This window comes from Podarcis tiliguerta (assembly GCF_965153285.1).
Source record: "Podarcis tiliguerta genome assembly, chromosome: 13".
Taxonomy (NCBI): Eukaryota; Metazoa; Chordata; class Lepidosauria; order Squamata; family Lacertidae; genus Podarcis; species Podarcis tiliguerta.
In genome coordinates this window covers 31178636-31202271 of record NC_139546.1, presented here as the reverse complement: position 1 = coordinate 31202271, position 23636 = coordinate 31178636, and the positions used below count along the sequence as shown (strand labels likewise).

General features: G+C 39.4%; 1 protein-coding gene across 1 annotated transcript; it reads left to right on the top strand.

The window, feature by feature from the left end:
* Window positions 1-576: 576 nt before the first annotated feature.
* On the top strand, window positions 577-7158 carry LOC310662578 (vomeronasal type-2 receptor 26-like; the record flags this gene model as incomplete). Its single annotated transcript, XM_083409517.1, has 6 exons — window positions 577-722; window positions 1994-2285; window positions 3186-4028; window positions 4343-4570; window positions 4883-5009; window positions 6257-7158. 6 exons carry the CDS (start codon window positions 577-579, stop codon window positions 7156-7158), a joined length of 2538 nt encoding a protein of 845 aa, XP_083265643.1.
* Between the last annotated feature and the right edge of the window lie 16478 nt (window positions 7159-23636).

Here is a 23636-nt window from a genome sequence, read left to right as displayed (position 1 = left end):
ATCAACAATCAGCATCTGAAAAGGCTATATAATCTTCATATGGTTCACAACTGAATCCTAGCAAAGGAAGAGCTTTGCTAATCTTTTCTGTGACTGTTTCCACTTCATATGTCCACCTATAATCCCAGCAGCTGATTCAACTATACTTTTTTAGAATAAAATTCAAAAAATGTATTCTAGAGTATCTCTGCTTCTCATCCCTTTTTTGTTGGCTGATGATTTTCCACTTGTCCATTTCTTCCTGTTAAAAACTGGACCTCATTAATTAGGCATGTGAAAAGGGAGCAATTATTAACTTTGCTACCAGGTTACTGGTGCAGAGCTAATCTAAGAATTGCAGCTATAAAACTGTGTGTACCAACAGAATCATTACCATTCAAGGGAGGCTGTAACAAAATTTACAATACCAACATGTTGTGCTGCACAATAAATCGTGTTGATAGAAATCCAGTAGTTGGAAACACAGAGATCTATGCTGGGATGGAAAACATTTTCAACAGGATCTGGGTGGTGCTGATGTTGCTACTTGTACTCCTATGCCAAAGTGTATGCATGACAAATCTGATTAATTGCACCATGTTTGATGATCGTCTCCTGATTCCTCATGGATTTTATCAACCAGGAGACCTCCTCATTGGAGGGATTGTTTCTCAGGTCTTATTCCTCTATAATAACCTTTCTTTCATGGAACAGCCTGCAAAGATCTTGATTAATGAACCCATGTAAAGCATCATCTTCTCTCTCTCTTTCCCTTTCTCTCTCTCTCTCTCTTCCTGTAATATGTTTAGTCCATAGTGACTCAGAATGCATCATTAAGTAAAACTGTGCTTAAGTAAAATTATTTAGTTTTTGGTATGAGCGTAGCCTGCCCAGTCTATTCCCATCTTGTACAATGATAAACTCAGAATTAGTGAAGGATCTAAATCTCCATTGAGAGTATGTTTGTGATATTTGTGTTTGGAAATACAATATGGTCTTGCACATACTTTTTGAATTTAAAAGTGTGCACGCAAATTATTGTACAGGTACATGGTTTGTAAAATATTATTTTGGAATTGGCCCTCAGTCATAACAAACTGGGTCAGTATAGGTGATATTTTAAATATAGGTGAGTTCATTCTTGTAGGCTCTCCTTTGTACTTTCCACCTGCAGGATTGTTTCTCATTTCACTTTCTCATTTCACTTGAGAGCCAGCGTGGTGTAGTGGTTAAGAGCAGTAGTCTCGTAATCTGGGGAACCGGGTTCATGTCTCCGCTCCTCCACATGCAGCTGCTGGGTGACCTTGGGCTAGTCACACTTCTCTGAAGTCTCTCAGCCCCACTCACCTCACAGAGTGTTTGTTGTGGGGGAGGAAGGGAAAGGAGAATGTTAGCTGCTTTGAGACTCCTTAAAGGGAGAGAAAGGCAGGATATCAAATCCAAACTCCTCCTCTTCTTCTCTTCTTTCTTTGGGTATACGCACTGCAACTGAATTAAAATATATCTGGTCCCTGATATCATAAATGATCCAGATCAGTTGCTTGATCTGTTGCTTACTTATTATTATGTATATTTAATGTTTGATTTAACCTGCTGCTAAATAGATTTTCAATAATAAATGCAGTAAATGAAATAAATGTATATGGAGAAGGCAAAAAATACTCCTATTCTGCTCCTAAAAATAAGTGGAGGGGGCAGTTTGATCAACAATGAGATTGTCCCCAAATTTTTGCCCCCCTTCATTTCATTATACTGTAGACTACCACTTCTCCTGAGTAGTTAGTATTTACTGAGTTCTACTCAAAGCAGACTCATTAAAATGAAAAAAATCCTATGTTAGTTTTGCTCATTAAGTCAATGGTCTATTCTGACTAATTCTGGTTCCTACCCAGCATTTTTTTTTTTTGCTACATTTAACTTTTGAAATGATGCCAATAAATGATTATTATAAATTCAACAAATTATTATTGTTGTTGTTGTTATTTGATTAAAGAGCCTGTAACTCTAATTGCAGTTCAGTGCCCAAGAACTACCAGCATGTCATGGCTTTTGCATTTGCTGTAAAAGAGATAAATGAGAATCTCAACATTTTATCAAATGTTTCCCTCGGGTTCCACATCCTCAATAGCTACTACACTGCAGGAATGACTTATAAGGCCACACTGAACCTGCTTTCCACACAACAGAGGTTTGTCCCCAACTTCAAGTGCCACCACCAGAGCAAGCTGATAGCTCTCATTGGAGGATGTATCTCTGAGATCTCTGCCAACGTAGCCATTATTTCTGCAAACCACAAAATTCCACAGGTAAGTTGTATGCATGAGAGTATGGAAATTCCACAACTGTGCGCATTGTATTGATTTCTGTAAATCAGATGAGAAAACTTCTTGTGATATTTTATTTAGCAATTATTTAGCACATTCTCACCAATAATGTAGATGAAACAGGGAAGCACTAATAGGCAGATAACAGAAAACAGGGAGTGATAGTGGCCAGAGCAATTTAAACCCCCAATTTGCCATGCTTGGAGAGGGGTGTTGGATGGAACAGAGGTTTCTTCCAGGTAGGTGTTGGTTAGACAAGAAAATATGGTGTTTGTTGCATGTGGACAAAGTATTATCATAGGAGGGAACTATAAAACAATGTGTAAAAATAATCGTACCCCATATGAACTCAAATTTATCTATAGTTTATTTCAAAACAACTGTTACATGCAGGCATGTCCAAAGTCCATCCTGGGGGCCTAATCCGACCCACTGCTTGGTTTAATCTGGCCTTTGTGACAGTTTATTTGCCGTGGTAAAATCCTATAAAAAGCTCTACAAATTTGGTCAGCCCTCTCACAAGTATACTTCATCAAATCTGGCCCTCTTTGAAAAACTTTTGGACATCCCTGGTTACATGGAAAATCTCATACCACCTAGGTTCCACATTTTGGAGGTGTGACAAAACTAAAGTATTCTAAAGTCAGTATTGTTATTATATTGCAAAACTCACAGACTATAATCCCCAAAATGAGACAATTATTAAAGCTCTTGTCTTCAGGTAAAGGTAGGACAGCCACGTGCCGTGGATCCTTTAATTCTAAATTTCCTGCACCACACAGGATATTAGACTATAAGCAGAGCAACATGAAACACTTTGATTCAATTATTTACCATTCTTTTGAAATCTATCCTGAAAAGGTATTATATATTTTATTTCAGCTCACCTATGGATCATTTTTGCCTGTAAAAAGTATCAGAATGCAATTCCCATTTTTATACCAGATGGTTCCAAATGAAGCTCATCAGCACACGGGAGTTGTTCTGTTACTTCAGCATTTCAGATGGACATGGGTTGGGCTCTTGGCTGTGGCTGATGACAAAGGGGACCAGTTTTTACAGACCATGGTACCAATGCTTTCTCAGAATGGCATCTGTTCTGCCTTCATAGATAGAATACCAAAACGGGCATATTTTGATGAGTTGATCGACTTGATGATAAAGCGCCGGGAAAATTATGTAATCATCAGTGACAAAAAAGTGAATGCATTATTTATATATGGAGAACCACCATCTTTTCAGATTTTGAGAGTATTACTGTTTCTAGCACCTTTCTTGTCACTTCCACCTCTGTGTAAAGTATGGATTATTACATCCCACTGGGATTTTGCATCACTGTCTGTTCAGAAGATATGGGATATACAAACCTTCCATGGTGCCATATCATTCACAGTTCACTCAAAACAGCCCCAAGGATTCCAAAAGTTTATTCAGACAATTAGACCTTTCTGGGTTAAAGGAGATGGTTTTGTCCAGGACTTCTGGGAACAGGCATTCAGCTGTTCATTAAAAGTGTACAATGGACTAGGAGAGAGAAAGAAAGTGTGCACTGGAGAGGAGAAACTGGAGAGCCTTTCTGGAATTTTGTTTGAAGGGAAGATGACTGGTCACAGCTACAATGTCTACAATGCTGTCTATGCTGTGGCACATGCTTTAAATAAAATCAGTTTCCAACATCGAAGCTTCAGAGGGAGTCTGAAACTTCAGGATGTGCAACCATGGCAGGTAATTGCAGCTTAAAGAACAATACAGTTAAGATTATGATGCAGAAGTAAAGGTAAGTTCTCCTCACTTTTCTTTTTGTCAATCTATTTTTATAATTCCTTCCAACCCCATTTGAAACAGTGATTTATTCATTGTTTTAATTCATTGCTACTCATGTTTATGGAGCTCTGTCAGGGAAAAAGGCGAAAGGTGGTGGTGGTGATAGACAGATAGAAATATGTCATCAAATAAACTATTCAAAAATGAGTTTGACAAGTCTTTGGAAATGATTTCAAGAATTTGCTTTCTCTTTGTCCACATTCTTTTCATTTTAGGTTCATCACATTCTAAGGAGGATTGCATTCAACAACAGTGAAGGAGATACTGTGTCTTTTGATGAAAATGGCGAATTAGTTACAAGTTTTGATATTACAAACTGGCTGATGTTTCCCAATGGCTCTGTGGTTCGAGCGAAAGTTGGAAGGCTGGAACCTCAGGCACCTCAAGGCAAACAGTTAGCTATCAATGATGATCAAATTGTGTGGAATCAAGGCTTTAACCAGGTAAGAAACATTTATAAGTGCTTAGTTACAAGAGCCAACTGACTCATGCCACAGTGCAAAAAAACAGCAACAACAACAAAAAACCCCTAATTCAGGGAGGGCTTCTTAACACGGAACAATTGCCTCTCAGAAGGAGGCTTAAATTACCTCCCTAGCCCAGCCTGCTCTCCCTTCTCTGATAGTATTTATAAGCCATGAGGAACAACGGGTTACAGTGTAAGTGGTTTCCTGACTGATCCAAACATGTTGTCCACATCCTCAGGATGTTCTCAAAACATGTCACCACTAATAGTATTTCATGCATATGAACAGGTGCTGCCGCTTTCTGTTTGCAATGAGAACTGTTACCCAGGCTATAGCAGAAAAAAGAAAGAGGGGGAGAAATTTTGCTGCTATGATTGTGCTCCATGCCCAGAAGGAATGATCTCTCACCAGAAGGGTAGGAGACATATGTACAGAGATATCAAGGAATTTCCATAAAGGTGGTAATGGTGCTGGTGATGATTACTATTATTATTGAATGTGCATCCATTGAATATATACGACTTTGGTTCACATTAAGAACTTCAAAAATCGTTTTAACGTGTGTGTGTGTGTGTGTGTGTGTGTGTGTGTAACAGATTGATAGTGAAATTGATCGGATAATATATGAAAGAAGTTCAAGGAAACAAAAGGGTCCATTTTTACTATTTTTTTATAAATAAATCCTTTAAACAGAAGTTAGTGTGAGGTCATGTCCATGACAGATTAGCACCTGATTCATTTGTAGTAGAAGTCTTGGCAAACTGTGAAGGTGTATATTCCCTGCTCCCCTTTCTAACCTGTTCTACACACCCTTCTCTTAATGCAACATAGACTCAGCAATAGGAGAAGAGCAGCAATTAGTCAACATGATTTTATGTGCCCAATATGCAGCACGGATCAAAACAACCTAGTAGAAGAGCTTCAGAATTGTTTAAACGCATTTCAGGGACAAGTTCGTGGGTCAATATTACCCTGTTTTTCCTCATATGTCCATTTTCTGTGGAGGAAATTGCATGTTTTAAGATAAAAAGAATGGTGGTATCAGCTCCAATGTATATCTAGGTTCCAAAGGAATTAGGGCTGGATTTCAGATCACTAGCCTGGAAGGAAGATCGGTTTTCTTTGTGCATTCCTGTTTTAGTCAGAGCTTGCCCATAATATTCAAACCACTGCATGCCCAATCCTGAGCCCAGGATAAGTATTTACTTTGGAGAAACGAGTTATTTCACTCCTTTTCATTCTCCCCTCGTTAATGGGGATTGTATCTTCTTAGTTCAGAAGTAAGAATATGCTAAAGTATAAAGCTACCACATACCCAATAGCTGTGTTGTGATTTATGTCTGTAATCTCTCTGTTTTCTTACAACAAATGAATGTTTTAATTTAGCCTAGTTGGGAGCTACGTTCTCGAGTTATACAACCATTTATCAGACACTGTTCCATGACATCTCTCACAAAAGATCCCCCTCCTGTCTAGGAGGCCGGTAAATGGGAATTCTGGTGGCAGGTGCACACATGAAGTTTCCCAACACGCATGTGTACAACAATTGTCAACATATGCAAACATTTAATGTGTGTGTGTGTGTGTGTGTGTGTGTGTGTGTAAAGGTATAGATGTTGGGCTACCCTTAGAAATACTTAAACTGTTCTTCCTTTTTTTCAGACATGGATTCTTGTGTGAATTGTCCTGAAGATCAGTATCCCAACAAAGACCAAACTCAGTGCATTCCCAAAATTATAAGCTACCTCTCTTACAGAGAAGATTTAGCAATCGCCTTAACTAGCTTGGCTATTATTTTCTCTTTTGTCACAATTGTAGTACTTGGAATTTTTATGAAGTACAAGGACACTCCCATAGTCAAAGCCAACAACCGGACCCTCACCTACACCCTCCTCATCTCCCTCCTCCTTTGCTTCCTCTGCTCTTTGCTCTTCATTGGACAACCTGGAAAGGCAACCTGCTTTCTACGTCAAACCACTTTTGGCATTGTCTTCTCTGTGGCCCTTTCTTCTGTGTTGGCAAAGACCATCACTGTGGTTGTGGCATTTATGGGAACAAAACCAGGATCCAGGATGAGGAAATGGGTGGGGAAAAGACTGGCTAATTCTATTGTTCTCTTCTGCTCTTTTATTCAGGCTGCCATTTGTACTCTTTGGTTAAGTTCTGCTCCTCCATTCCCAGGCACAGACATGCATTCAGTGAAGGGTGAAATCTTACTAGAATGTAATGAGGGTTCTGTTTCCATGTTTTATTGTGTCCTGGGCTATATGGGTTTCCTAGCCATTGTCAGCTTCATTGTGGCTTTTCTTGCCAGGAAGTTGCCAGACAGTTTCAATGAAACCAAATTTATCACTTTCAGCATGTTGGTGTTTTGCAGTGTATGGTTGTCCTTTATTCCAACCTACCTGAGCAGCAAAGGAAAGTACATGGTGGCTGTGGAGATCTTCTCCATCTTGTCATCCAGTGCTGGATTATTGGGTTGTATCTTTTCACCTAAATGTTATGTCATTGTACTCAGGCCTGAGCTTAACAGCAGAGAGCAACTCGTCAGAAAAAGGAAATGAAATAATATATCCATCTCATTAATCTGTTGCTTTATTAATAGAAATTATGGTGTTGAAGGGATTTCAGGAAAATTTGAGCATAATTTCTTAGGAAAATATCTCTCTTCACATTCCCATGAGTGGACTTGAACCAGGAATATACTATCTAAAGAGGGTTGTCTATCTTGTTTCTATCTTCTTAAACACCGACATATTGCCTGCTTCTCCAAATGTCCTTCTGGGTCCAGAATGAGGTTCCATCTATTAGTACATTCCTAATGAGAGAATTTCACTTCACCTGAGTTCCTTCCTATGTGTTTACTCATAAAAATGTAGACACTACTAACATGGTTGGGTTTGCGTTTTTTACCACCAGGAATCTTTAGAAAAAAGAAAAGGAGTAAATTTTATTAGTATTTTCCACACAACAACAACCAAAAAAACCCAAAAAATACAAAACACAAAAAACATATGAAAAACAAATTCAAATCTTACAAATTAATAGTATAAACACTAAAAAGGAAAACAAACGTTGGCTTCCACCAATCCCACAGCACCTCCTTTACCTCTCATTGTATATTCCTGTTTTCCTTATCATCTTGATCCTAGCATCTAAATATATATCCCTCTTTCTTATCCTTTCACTTCAGAAGGTTATTCCAGACTCAGCCAGATTTCTGTCCTCAAACCTTGTCTTTTAAGGCATTCGTTTAGGCACTCCCATTCGTTTTTCACTACGCTTTTTGGGTTTTGTCTTATTATATCTGTCAGTTTGGCTAAGTATTCTGAAAGCTTACATAACCATTCTCCCCTAGTGGGTAACTGATTCCCTTTCCAATACTTAGCCACCAGAATTCTTGCTGCAAACATCGCATATAAGAAAAAATTAATCTTTTGGGATATTGTCGAGAGCCTGTGTGGTGTAGTGGTTAAGAGCGGTAGTCTCGTAATCTGGGGAACTGGGTTCGCGTCTCCACTCCTCCACATGCAGCTGCTGGGTGACCTTGGGCCAGTCACACTTCTTTGAAGTCTCTCAGCCCCACTCACCTCACAGAGTGTTTGTTGTGGGGGAGGAAGGAAAGGAGAATGTTAGCCGCTTTGAGACTCCTGAAAGGGAGTGAAAGGCGGGATATCAAATCCAAACTCTTCTAATATTCCTAAAATGAATGCCTCTGGCCTTTACTATATGATAGTCTTAATATTTTCTTTATTTCTTCATGGATCCGTGATCCGTACCACCAGGAATCTTAAGAGTCCCTGCCAGCTTCATTAAACATTATATTTCCTTCAATTTTACAAAATGTTTGGAGAGAAATACTGTAGAAGAATCAATGTAAGCCTATTCTACCTTTGAAGGATATGTTGCTGCCACTTGCTACCATATCCAATGTAAGAGTTTTCCTTTGGCGATACAGACTGCATCATGATTTGGGCCTCTTTCATTTGCAAATGAAGCACTCAATGAGCCCAGCTCCTCCTCGGAGCTAGCAGTGTGAGGTTTGTGGAACAATGTATAAGTAGTGGGATGATACAAAGAATTAGAACTTTAAATAGCCTATAATTCCTAAGACAGATCTGGGCACAGAAAAGAATTACCTTTCCTTGAAATTAGTTTAAACTGTTTTACAGCTGTTTCCTTTTTGTAGGAACTGTATAATTAAACACAAACAATTGAAACATGGTGGTTATACCCAGGCCTGTACAGAGCTTCTTTGAGGCCCAGTGTAGGAATCGTGTTCTTGGCATGATAGCGTAAGTCCGGCAGGCCCCCAAAGGGACTCACCTTGCCCGGGGCAAGTGTACCTAGCTGCACACTACACCCTGCATGGACCCGGCTATACCTGAGCTCAGCTTCACCAATGGTCAAGCTCAGAAACAGCTTTCAGTGCTTTTTGAAAATATTGAAGGAAGCCATGATTTGTTGCCATACAGTTCTCACAGAGAGCAACACTGCTGAACAGAGTACTCCCTGCAAGACTTGCTCTATTACAATTCAAACTCTGCAGAGGCAAGAACTCCTAAGCGATAGCCACTCCAACCTGTGGGCAGCTAGATAACCTTTCTGGGCTTTTTGTTTGTTTGTTATGAAAAGGGGGGGAGGCATGGGGCACTGCTGCATGCTTTGACAGCCTGCTAGTTGCTTTTAAAAAATGAAGTTTTAAAAATGGTACTTCTGCATTGAATTTTAAGGATTCCCCCTTTTAAATACACACAGAAACAGGTGAGATGGACTTAGTCCATTCCCACTGTAATACAGGAATGGACCAGACTTCAATGAGTCTGTCCATCCCCACTCATAGGTGAGTCGTAGCGTTTTTGTCAGTTTTTGTCATGCTTTCCTTAATGTAGATGTGGCTGAGGTGTGCTTGTTAGCCTCCTTCCTCTCATTGTACACAGTTAGCAATGTGAGGTTTGTGGAAAAATGAACAATTATGGGGGTGACCAGCAAAAATTATAATTCCTAATATACATTGTGAGCATAAAACAATTATCTTTTTAAAAATAAAGATAAAAATGTTAAACTGCCATATTGCATATGTTTGTTAGAGTGTGGTGCTGATAACACCAAGGTCGCAGATTCAATCCTCATACAGGACAGCTGCATATTTAGACTATATTACATGAATGCATACTTTTAATTACAAATAATAATGACAATAATAAATGGGACAAGTAGCAGTTAGAAGTTAGCTGTTAAAGGATATATACCCATCATCATTATAAAACTGAATCTCAAATTTCCCAGCTTTTAAGGTCAGGCCTTCCAATTACGTAATCTAAATGTGAGTGATCCATGTGTAACTTAAATCTGATCAAGGACAAAAACAGCCTACAACTTTCTGGCTAAGCATCACTTATTACCCCTTAAAGAAAATATTGTCACTCCTAGTTGATTTGCCATTCATGATGCAACTCCAAAGGACATCAATACACTTGGGAAATCATAATTGCACACTAAATTGTCAAAACTGCTGGCTTCTATCCACTTACACAATGGATATGCAGATGGCAGCAAAATCAGCATTTGAAAAAGGACATAAAACCCTGGTGTTTTTCAGAATTGGATCTAGGTGTAGGCAGAGGTCTGCCATTTTTCTTGTATGATCATTTCTCCTTTCCATCTTGGAATATGTCGTCCACCAGTTGATTTTGCAATTATTTTACCACAAAAATTATAATGTGACTACCCATTTTCTTTATCCTATGTGCATACCCATTTAATTTGCTCTTCCCAGATAGTTACTGGGCAGACCTCTTTGTCTAGATATGAATTAGCACACATACACACACACACACACAGACACACAGCTATCCACACTTCTGCACCATAACTCTGCTTCACTGTAACAAACCACACATTCTTTTTAAAAAATAAATAAATAATAGTTTTACATGTTTCTTGTCAACTTAGAGGCTTTGATATAATCAAGGAGTATGTAAATTTTGTTAAATGAATAAATAAATTCATTTGCACAAAATCATAGATAATTTTCAGAGTTATATTTTTGCTTTCTTTGCACTCCAAGGAAGTATTACTGATACTTGTAGATGAACAAATTTTAATTGTCTCATCCTTAGGGGGAAAAATAAGTAAATAAATAGACTACACTGTTCAGAAATATGGGGCACATATTCCCTAAGATGTGTAACATCACATTCTGTCACCAGACGCTGTACCAAAACAGATAATAGCCACACAGAATGCTGTGGTTCAAACATGGGAATCTTTCCTGGATGGCTGATATTTTTCAATAAGATCATGTTGGTGGTGCTGCTGCTGCAGCTGGTGCTGCTGTCTCATATTGTATGCAAAACACATTCTGTTAACTGCAGCATTTTTGATGATCCTCTCCCCATTCCTCATAACTTTTACCAACCGGGTGACCTCATCATTGGGGGCATTGTTTCCCAGGTCTTCTTCAACTACAATAATCTATCTTTTAAGGAAGAGCCAAAACAGATCTTGATTGATGAAGCAATGTAAGCCATTATTTCTTCCTCTCCTTGCGTAATACATTCAGCTCATAATAACAGAGTATGCCGTAATGCTACACTGTGTTCTGTTAAGAATTGATTTAATCTGTAGTGTGATAAAAGTGGCAGTTGAGCCACTTTCCTGTTCCTTCCTTAATCATTTTTTGCCTTACCTTTAGTCAGGAGGTTGTGGACTCTCCTTCCTTGGGGGTTTCTAAGCAGAGGTTGGGTGGTCATCTGTCATTGATGCTTTAGCTGGGATTCCCTCATTGCAGGGAGTTGGACTAGATGACCCCTGGGGTCCCTTCCCCTTCTACAGTTCTATGATTCTATGAAACCACTAGAAGGGTTTCTCCACATGCTCCACTAAATGAATAGATTTCCATTGTGTGTCTGCTAATTAACCACATGGTGGATTGTGTGTGTGTGTGTTAGTTTTTGCCACTTCTGTTCTTCCCTCACTTTGCTCTCATCTTTTGACTCCATGTCTGTCCCTTCTCATGCACTTTCAGAATTTTGGCATTTTAAATCAAGCCTTCAGTATGCTTTGGAAACTCCACTGTTTTCCCTTCTTCCCACTCACCCCTATGCCTGCAGTTTGTATAGTCAAGTTCTGATTTATTGTTGAAACTTAAAGCTCACTGAAGGGGGATCCTCAATCAAATCTAGCTTTCACATATTGTGAAAGTTAGAGGGTGTGTATGCTGTGGGCATTTGCAAACACTATTGTTCCCAACTGGTTTTCACCAGGGCTCTTTTTCAGCCAGAGCTCACTGGAACTCAGTTCCAGCATCTCTCTGGTGGGTGCCATTGCCATTATAAGAGGAGTTCTGGCACCTCTTTTTCTAGAAAAAATAGCACTGGTTTTCATGCTTTTAAACTCAGAGGTGCAGAAGTTAAATATCATGTGGTTTTAAAAATAATTTTGGGAATTGGCCTTCAGGCACCATGCATTGTGCTACGTTTGTGGGAGAATCCTAAGTCTCTACTTTGCACTTCCCACTTGTATCATATCTCATTTCATATCCTTATGGCTGTCATCGAAGGGCAAGAATGGGAGAGAAATTTAATTCAGTTCACATTTAAAGAGGAACCTAACTAGTTTGCACTTTCCAAATTAAAAACAATATGTGAACTGAAACATAGGTAGTCCTCAAAATTCCTATTTACCTGAATTTTGCAGTGCAGTTCTCCAGTGAAATAATATGTACAAAAGTTAATATAAAGGGGTAAAGAGTGCATAAAAATGCATATATTAGAGAAAATACCATAAAAATGTATTATATTAGGGAACATTGATTTGCAAACATGTAGCAAAATTGCATACTTATCATATGATAAATTTGCACTAAAATGAGGATCAATTTTCATGAAACGTTTTGTAGATTAAAATTGCAAACTATTTAAAAGTAGAGAATGGAATTTAAGATTGGAAAAATAAGAAGCTTATTCAACCATCCCTACTGAAAAGATTATGAAAAAGTCCCACATATATCATTCAGAGACTAATAAAATACAAAACGTTTTATGGCACTCATGATTTATAGTTACTCATGCTAATTAATTTCAGTGGTTCTGCACTGAGTGTGACTAATGCTGACTGCAAGCCAACAAATATTTGCAGTTTGGGCTGACTGTTGTTGTTCTTCATTAGTGTATAGGGAAATTTACAAAATTAAGTCCAGAAAACAGTTTTTTAAGCTCCAGAATTAATCTGAAAACTCCCCCCTCCCATTTTTCATGAAAGGGCTATCTATTCAGGTGCTAATTTTTCTTCAGCCTATTATCTTTTAGGGTTTTAAAGCTACACCTTGATTTTGAAAGTATTCCGATGAATATCAATGAAGTGTACTAAAACATTTTTGTTATTGCTGCTGTGTTTGTTTTATTAAACAGACTGTAACTCTGCTTACAGTTCAGTGCCTAAGAACTACCAGCACATTCTGGCCTTAGCATTTGCTGTCAAAGAGATAAATGAGAATCCCAACATCTTATCAAATATATCTCTGGGGTTCCACATCCTCAATAGCTACTTCACTGCAAGGATGACCTACAAAGCCACTCTTAGCCTCTTTTCTACACAACATAAGTTTGTCCCCAACTTCAGGTGTCACAACCAGAACAATCTGATAGCTGTCATTGGAGCATGTTTCTCTGAGATCTCTACTAATATAGCTGTCATTTCAGCAAGCAAAAAGACTCCACAGGTAAGCTGTATTTCTGGGGGTACAGGGATTTCACAATTGTGACAAACCATGTGGAATGCAGGAAAGCACTTTGCAAAGTTGCTCCTGATTTTGGTAACCCTTTGGTTAGATGCAAACTTGATAATGATACCATTGATGGATTTACAGTTCATTACAAAACAGTACTCAAGGAGTGCTCATCAATTATTTCCCTTCAAATGGAGGGTGGTGTTGAATAGTATGTTGCAGGGCTTGGTGTTTGGTCCAGTACACTTGAAGATTCAGATTTCAGATGTTATAAAACAGAGAGAGTAATAACATATCAGAAGACAGAAATAAAGTTGAAATCTATATGTAAAGGTGGTATATGTACTGGGTTGTCGCAGTAATGGACTAGATGAGGGCCAGTAAACTGAAGCTTAATCCAGACAAGACTGAGATGATGCTACTCGGTGGTTATTCTGTCTGGCTGTGTGGTGTACTGTCTGGTCTAGGTGAGATCATACCCATTCTGAAAAAGCGGATCTAAATAAAGGTTGGTTTATGGAAAGTTGAAGTGTTGGATGTTATTAAAGAGTAAAGGTTTTGCATTCGTTTTTAAATCTGGCAGGCAGAGAACTGGAAGTCTTCTTTCTTCTTTCTTTCAGTTTTTATATTTAAAAAATGTTTGATGTTGATTTCTATATATTGTTTGTTCCCCAAGCTTTAGTAAAAATAGCTTTTTTGTTTAAAAAGGTACAACATTATCTTTAGCGGAAAAATCATTTTAATTTTTATTTCAGCTTAGAGTAAAGTGTTTCTGCTCCTGGGTGGTTATTATGTATGGCTGATTGATATGCAGTCCATTCTAGGGGGAGACCACACTCCCTCTGAAAGAATGGGTCCATAGTTTGGTGGTTGTCCTTGATCCATTGTTGTTATTAAAGGCTCAGTGGCCAAGGTACTGAAGGGTGCCATTCAACAGCTTTGGTTGATGGTCCAGCTATTAAAAACCCCCCCATATGGCTATGGGGAACCTGGCTGCAGTTGTCGGCCAGGCACACTAATATGCCTAAGGAAGGAGTGTTTCATTACAATAAGACCAGGTGGCCAGTGTTATGATTCGACAATATAGCTATTTTCCTAATCTGAAAACAATCCCTTTAATTTTTATTTCAGCTCACTTATGGAACACTTTTGCCATCATGGGATGAGAGAATAATTTCTCCTTTTTTGTCCCATATGGTCCCAAATGAAGCCCACCAGTACATGGGAGCTGTCCGGTTATTTCAGCATTTTGGATGGACATGGGTTGGGCTCTTGGTTGTGGACAATGACAAAGGGGAACGATTCTTACAGACAATAGTGCCCATGCTTTCTCAGAATGGCATCTGCTATGCCTTCATCATAAGATTGCCTAAATGGAATTATGTGGATGAGTTGATGCAGTTGCTTGTACAGCGCTGGGAAACTTATGGAATTATTACTGAGGAAAACACCAATGTATTATTTGTATATGGAGAAAATCCATCCTTTCAAGTTTTGAGAATATTGCTGTTTCTACGACCAATTATGGAATCGCCTCCTCTGGGGAAAGTATGGATTATTACATCCCACTGGGATTTCACATCACTGTCAGTTCAAAAGACATGGGACATGCAAACTTTCCATGGTTCCATATCCTTCACTGCTCACTCCAATCAGCCACCAGGTTTCCAAAATTTCGTGCAGAAGATTGGACCTTCCTGGGCAAAAGGAGATGGTTTTATCCAGGACTTCTGGGAGCAGGCATTCAGCTGTACATTTAGAATGTATAAGGGGCCAGAAGAGGAGGAGATCTGTACTGGAGAAGAGAAACTGGACAACATTACTGGAATTTTGTTTGAAATGAACATGACAGGCCACAGCTATAGTGTCTACAATGCTGTCTATGTTGTGGCACATGCTTTGAATGCCATGTTTGAATCTATCTCCAAACACAGAAGAAAAGTAGATACTAGGAGAATGGTATTTCGGGATGTGCAACTATGGCAGGTAATCCCCACTAGCACCACCCACATGAGGCTAGGTTTTCATTCATAGATAAAATGAATGCTGATGAAATAAGACTACTACACCAAAATTGCTTTGTTTTGCTTTTTGTTGTTGTTATTGGCGTTTATACATACATTGTGGATAAGCAGTATGAAACTCATTACAAAACAGTGAAACCCACATATACAATAATGGAAAGAAATGACATCTAGATTGATGATGCCTCCACCTATACTTTCAAAGGAAAAAATGTGTATGGGCATCGTTTGTGAAGCTCACTGAAATAAATTTAACACCTAGTTGGCCTTTTCTTCAAATTCTCTTTGTTTCTAGATCCATCAATTTTTAAGGCACACCATATTCAATAACAGTGTTGGAGAAACTGTGTGCTTTGATGAAAATGGGGAACTAGATACTGTTTTAGATGTTACAAATTGGATAATGTTCCACAATGGCTCAATGGTTAGAGCAAAAGTTGGAAGACTGGAACCTCATGCTCCTCTGGGCAAAGAGTTAACCATTGATGATGACCAAATTGTATGGCATCAACACTTTAATCAGGTGAGACATAGTGGCAATTATCTGAATATATCAGAGGGGAAATGCCGTAGACCTGTGGTGCCAGCCATGGCAGAGCTCAGTGGAGGGAGAAGCCAACCAACCAGCCAAGTAGCGGGGGGTACTTGCCTGGAGGCAGAGTCAATATACAGTGGTATCTCTGGTTACATACACTTCAGGTTACATACGCTTCAGGTTACAGACTCCGCTAACCCAGAAATATTACCTCGGGTTAAGAACTTTGCCTCAGGATGAGAACAGAAATTGTGCTCCGGCGGTGCAGTGGCAGCAGGAGGCCCCATTAGCTAAAGTGGTGCTTCAGGTTAAGAACAGTTTCAGGTTAAGAACGGACCTCCGGAACAAATTAAGTACTTAACCCAAGGTACCACTGTACAAGGTCCAGTCCAGTCCCAAGGACAGGAATACCTCAGTTCATGTAGTCAGACGATTCGGGGGTCAAGAAAGCTGAGGGTTCAAAGTCATGATAAGCAAGAAGCAGCAAGATTTGGCCAAGAACAATGAATGTTGTTACCAGCAACTGACTGAGGCTGGAAACCCTGCTTAAGAAAGCTGGAGCCATCTGGTTCTCATCAGGAGCAAGAAGGCTGATCAGCAGCAGGTGGAGTCACTTTGCTGTCTGCTCCTTCAGGTTGCTGCTCAGCAGGTAAAGCCGACTCCTGGCCCATGACAGAAAATGTCCATTAGCTCTGTTTATCATTCCACCTGATCATCGCATTCTGAATTATGCTTGGTAGTATCCTTGCCAACCTTTTTTTAAAAAAGCAAGCAGACAAACCATCAAACAAACACCCTATAGTTCTTTCCCATCTTTCTAAAGAAGCAATAGTGATACTAATTCATATGCATTAGTCTGTGGTTCTGAGGGAGCTCACAGTTTATTTCTGACTCATTGTCCCCCTCTCTTTTAATAAAGGGATAATTAACAAAATGGCACAAAGTCATGACACTTAATCACTGCTTGAAAACCTGCTGCAAGTTAATTGCTATACTTTTTAAAACATTGCATTGCAAACTATCTTTATTCCTAATAAAACTTCACAGGATATTTTCTTACTTCCTGGACATTTCTCTTGCTAGACTTTTCTGTGTTCTGGGTATGAGGGCAGCAATTCTTTTTCAATGGTCACCCTCAGATTTGGATCACTTCTCTTCATAACCAATGTGCTTAATGAAATTTAATTATGGTTCTCTAGGGAGAGAACAGCTTTGTGTAGGTTTAGACTAGATGAATTTACTTTATTTTGTATCAAATCATTTATGTAGAAAAGAAACTATATCAGTTTCTGCACTCTAAAGCTTGCCTCATCTTTCAGATGCAATTTCCTTCCAAACTGAAGTTGGGAGAAATTTGCTATCATCTCTAATTTCATAATTTAATGTCAATACCCATTTGAAGTTCTACCATTCTATAAAAAACAACACCCTTTTCTTGCTAACATCTATTATGTTTCTATGTAGGTGCTACCCTTTTCTATATGTAATAAGAACTGCTATCCTGGCTTCAATAGGAGAAAGAAGGAGGGAGCGAAATTTTGCTGTTATGATTGTATTCCGTGTCCAGAAGGGATGTTCTCTAACAAAAAGGGTAAGAGACGTAATTTCCATAAGATAATATTATTTATTTCTAGAAGCCTCATACCTGATTTTGCTCAGGAATTCAAAGTAACAAAAGATCAATGTAGTTTTGAAATCAGTGGTTAAAATCAATGCAGTTTTGATAGTTTCAGTCCAACATCTTACTTCAAAATGGCATCCAAGCAGAGACAAAACCCATTTTCTTGATCTCAGGAACCATTGTGTTAAATGTGGTTATGATATCTTAAAATACACAGCAAAAAAAAAAAAACCCCAAAAAAACATCCTGCTAAATATGTAGATTTATTTATTTGGAGAATATGTTTCCAGTTAATGTATATGAAAGTAGTTTTTAAAAATAATTTTAAAAAATGAATTAGACATTTTGTAAACATTATTAAAAAGGCCAGTTGGCAAAAAAACACACACAAAAACCTTTAACAGCACAAAAGGGTGTATTCTCACTAGATTATAGAAGTGACTTCTTAAATACAGTGGTACATTGGTTCTTGAACTTAATCAATTCTGGGATTCTGTTCAAGTTCCGAAACTGTTCGAAAATGAAGGTGCAGCTTCCGATTGGCTGCAGGAGCTTCCTGCACTCAAGCGGAAGCCACGTCGGATGCTCAGCTTCCTAAAAACATTCGCAAACCAAAACACTTACTCCCAGGGTTGCAGCGTTTGGGAGCCTATTTGTTCAGCAACTAAGCCATTCAGGAACCAAGGTTCCACTGTATATGTGGTAAATAAATGTTAATACTTACAACTACTCTAGCTTTTTGTTTCTTTTCTCAGCCATACTGTATTGAAATATTCTTTTCTTTCAGACATGGATGGCTGTGTCAAATGTCCAGAAGACCAGTATCCCAACAAGGACCGAACTGAGTGTATTCCCAAGTTTCTAAGCTATCTCTCTTACAAAGAAGATTTAGGGATTGCCTTAACTAGTTTGGCTATTTCTTCCTCTTTCATCACAATTTCAGTGCTCTTAATTTTTATTAAGTACAGGGAAACCCCCATAGTCAAGGCCAACAACCGGACCCTCACCTACATCCTCCTCATCTCTCTCCTCCTTTGCTTCCTCTGCTCTTTTCTGTTCATTGGGAATCCTGGAAGAGTGACCTGCCTTCTACAACAAACTGCTTTTGGCATTGTTTTCTCCGTAGCTCTTTCCTCTGTGTTGGCAAAGACAATCACTGTAGTTCTGGCATTCATGGCAGCCAAACCAGGGGCCAATATGAGGAAATGGGTGGGGAAAGGTGTAGCAAATTCTATTGTCCTTTATTGTTCCTTCGCTCAGGCTGCTATTTGCACTCTTTGGTTAAGTAATTTCCCTCCATTCCCTGATACAGACATGCACTCATTGCATGGAAAAATCATACTGCAGTGTAATGAGAATTCAGCTACCATGTTTTACTGTGTCTTGGGCTATATGGGTTCCCTGGCCATAATCAGTTTCATTGTAGCTTTTCTTGCCAGGAAGTTACCTGACAGCTTCAATGAGGCCAAGTTCATCACTTTCAGCATGTTGGTGTTTTGCAGTGTATGGTTGTCCTTTGTTCCAACCTACCTGAGCACCAAAGGAAAATACATGGTGGCTGTGGAGATTTTCTCCATCTTATCATCCAGTGCAGGATTACTGGTTGGTATCTTTTTTCCTAAATGTTACATCATTGTGCTGAGGCCGGAGTTGAACAGCAGACAGCACATTATAAGGAAAACCAAGTGAAAGTCATGTCTTTATTTTATTTTTATATTTAGAGAGAGTGTGCAAGAGCAAAGGAAAATATTTTTGTGAGGGGAACCTAGCACAGTCTTATGTGGTTTTGCTATTTGATTCATCTTGCATCTACCTGCATTGTGTGCTATCATGAAGGTAAGCCCAGGATATGGTTGAATCTAACAGCTGCTTCCAAGATAAAAGAGGTCCGATACACCTCCCTACCTTCCTCTGTGGCTGTTAGGAAACATGGAGGCAATACTAGAATAGTGGAGTCTTTCCTCACCATGTATCATTGACTTCCTGTCATCCCTGACAGAAGAGGTTGGCAAGCTTTATTATACTTTGTATCTCCTTTATTTTAGAAACATAGGGAAATGAAGTGTTAAGGAATACAGTTAATGAGTTAATTATCCATGAATCAGAAGAGATTACTCTTTCCCCACAATGCACCTGCAGGAAAATTGTGACTCTCTTACCTATGTTTCTATGAGGATTTGGAAAGCAATTTTGTGTATAAAATGACTTCGTTAAAGAATGCTGTGTGTGTCGTGGTAGGTGGTCGCATGAATTGTGGATGGCTATCTGTGGAAACTGTGGATTCAAATGAGGAAAAAGTTTGGAAATAATAATATAATAATAATTTATTATTTATACTCGGCCCATCTGGCTCGGTTTCCCCAGCCACTCTGGGCAAATCCCAGCAGAATATTAAAAACACGATAAAACATCAAACCTTAAAAAGTTCCCTAAACAGGGTTGCCTTCAGCAAGCTCTATCAATTGCAGGACTTTGAACTTAGGACTTGGGTGTGGACTTTAACACAGCAAAGACTTTGAAGCATAGAATCATCTATGGCCTCAGTGAGAGCAAATTATTTGAACAATCTGTAAATAGTGTGTGTACGCATAGTGGTGTATGTTGGTCTTGTAAAGACAACTCTGCTAAATAGTTGTTTTCTGTGGTGAATTTAACCACTTGCCTGAGTTTCCCTGCTGTAAAGACCCAACAGAAAGAGAGCACAAGCAAGCATATTTTATCTTTAAAAGAACCTGTTCTACTACAGGCTACTCCCTCTTAGCCAACAACATCATGTTTTTACCATCATGGTTGACAACTGCAAAGAAGTTTGGACCACATTGGAATTCAAATCCCTTTGGATTGCAAAAGATATCAGCCAGTTGCCAATAACCCCCTTGAGAGAGGGGAGTAGTGGTGAGAACCGTGTGGGCAGCTACAGGCATTTTTGGAGGATGCAGATTATTTGAATCCATTCCAATCTGGGTTGAGGCCTGGCCATGGTTGCCTTGGTCACTCTGATGGATAGCCTTTGCAGAGAGCAGGACAGGGGAAGTGCAAACTTAATACTGCTTTTTGATGTCTCATTAGCATTTGTTACCATTGACTATGGGTCCTGGGGTATACAAGCTTGGGTAGTGGAGCTATACACAATACTTACAAAACTCCTTTTTTTGTCAAGCATGATTCAACTTCAAATGACATCATCCCTCTGGGGAAAGTCTAATCACAGCTATCTTTCTCAATATCACTGGTCTCAATCCTCTAAACACAATAGACTTAGAGACCTAATTAGCAAGCTCCACAACCAACATCTGAAAAACAGATATAAAACCTTGTGTTTTTGAGAACTGGATCTTAGCTGTGTCATGTTCTTTAGGATGTGTTCAGGTATGTTTTCCACCAGCTGATTCTGAAACATGGTTGCCTATGTTGGGAGACAAAGTTTTTTCAACAGGATCATGCAAGTGGTCATGTTGCTGCTTGCACTGTTGTGTCAAACTGCATCCAAAACACATTCCATTAACTGCAGCATATATGACGATCCTCTCCCTATTCCTCATAACTTTTTTAAACCAGGTGATATAATCATTGGGGAGATTGTCTCCCAGGTGTTCTTAAACTACAATAACCTCTCTTTCATGGAACAGCCTATGCAGACATTGATTGATGAACCTATGTAAGTCATAATTGCTTTACTTTCTCTCATTCTATGTTCAGGCCACACTACTGAGAACATAATAATGCAACACTGTGCTGTAAGAATTTGTTGACTTTATACCATTAGAAAAGGGGAACCTGCAAACTTCCAACTGTAAATCGTGGGGTGTGGTGGGGGGTAGAAAGTAATTTGAGAATTTGGCCTACAGCCACCATACAAATAATCAGTTATCAGCACATGGGAAGAAATGTTGCAAATTAATCAGAGGCAGTGGCAATCACCCTCTTTGTACCCAAATTTAGCAGGATTCTTTGCAGAACCTAGATTTGGCTTGGAACAATGTGGAGGGAGCCTGATTTCTCTCAGATATCTCTTGAAATCTCTAGTAATGATCTGGCCTCATATGCAGGCTTCATTCAAATACAGCACATACCTCAAATATACATACATTAAGTTAGATTCCCTGAACTCATTAAGCCCCAGTTAGTCTGGTCCATTAATTTCAAATAACCTACTATGAATGATTTTGTATAGAATCAGCATGAACACACACACACACAGAGAGAGAGAGAGAGAGAGAGAGAGAGAGAGAGAGAGAGAGAGAGACTTTGGATTGTTGTTGTTGTTGCCAGTGAGGACATGTAATGGAAAGTGGAGAATAGGTTTGTGGAGCAATTTGTCAACATCCATAATGATCCCTGCATTTTTTGAGAATGTGGCTTTTCATGGGAGAAATATCTACTTCAGATGTCTTTTTTTATAAAAAAAAATCTATTGTGTTCTATGGCCCCTTGTTTTCCCTAACCTTGTAAGGATTAAGGTGATGATGAAGATAGCAGATCCTTGTTGTCATTGCTGCGGTCATTTTGTTAAACAGCTGCAATCCTTATTACAGTTCAGTGCCTAAGAACTACCAGCATATTCTGGCTTTAGCATTTGCTGTCAAAGAGATCAATGAGAACCCCACAATCTTGCCAAACATCTCTCTTGGCTTCCACATCCTCAATAGCTACTTCAATGCAAGGATGACCTACAAGGCCACTCTGAGCCTCCTTTCCACACAACAAAGGTTTGTCCCCAACTTCAGCTGTCACAACCAGAACGATATGATATCACTCATTGGAGAATGTTTCTCTGAGATCTCTGCTAACATTGCAGTGATTTTGGCAAGCAAAAAGATTCCACAGGTATGTTTAGTGCATGAAAGTATGGAGATTACACAATTGTCATATACCACACTGATTTCAGGAACACATTGCATAAAGTTCTTTTTGATGATTTGGTGAGAAAACTGGTCAAATACTTGATGGTGATACCACCAAGTGGATTAACACTTTATTATAACAGGATACTAAAGGAGTAATTATCAATTTCTCCTCTTAAATGAAATTGAGTCGTGTGGTACAGGGTTCTGTCTGTCACCAAAAAGACTTCAATATTTTCTTCAATTACTTACATAATGAGCTGGAAGGAATCCCAATGTCATCCACTTGGTTAGAATGGTGAAGACCTCAGAAGGCAAGAAAATAATTGAAATTTTGCTGGTTAGGTGGTGGATGTGCTGAATTGTTATCTGGTTGCAATAATAGACTGGATGAGGGCCAAAAAAGAAAAGATTAATTCAGACAAGAATGTGTTTCTGCTACTAGATGGGCATGTGGTATGGCTAATTGATATGCAGCCCACTCTTAAAGAGACACCACTCTCCCTCTGAAAGAGTGGGCCCATAGTTTGGTGCTCATCCTTGATCACGATTCAGGCCTCGCCATGGGACTGAAACTGCCTTGGTTGCACTGGTTGATGATCTCCTGCAGCTAGGGACAAAGATGGAAGCTGTTTCCTAGTTCTGCTGGATCTCTCAATGGCCTTTGACACCATCGACTATAACATCCTTCTGGACCGTCTAGAGGGGCTGGGAACTGGGGGCACTGTTATACATTGGTTCCGCTCCTTTCTCCTGGGCTGTGTCCAGACAGTGGTGTTGGGGGATGAGTGTTCAGACCCCTGGGCTCTCACTTGTGGGGTGCCTCAGGGTTCCATTCTCTCCCCCATGCTTTTTAATATCTATATGAAGCCCCTGGGAGAGATCATCAGGGGGTTTGGGCTGAGTGTTCATCAGTATGCAGATGATACCAAGCTCTACCTCTCTTTTAAATCAAAACCAGTAAAGGTGGGGAAGGTCCTGTGTGAGTGCCTGTAGGTGATTGGAGGATGGATGGTGGCTAACAGATTGAGGTTCAATCCTGACAAGACAGAAGTACTGTTTTGGGGGGACAGGAGGTGGGCAGGTGGGGGGACTCCCTAGTCCTGAATGGGGTAACTGTGCCCCTGAAGGATCATGTGTGAAGCCTGGGAGTCATTTTGGACTCACAGCTGTCCATGGAGGCACAAGTCAATTCTCTGTCCAGGGCAGCTGCCAGTAATCCAGAATGTGGCAGCTAGACTGGTGACTGGGAGTGGCCACCGAGACCGTCTAACACTGGTCCTGAAA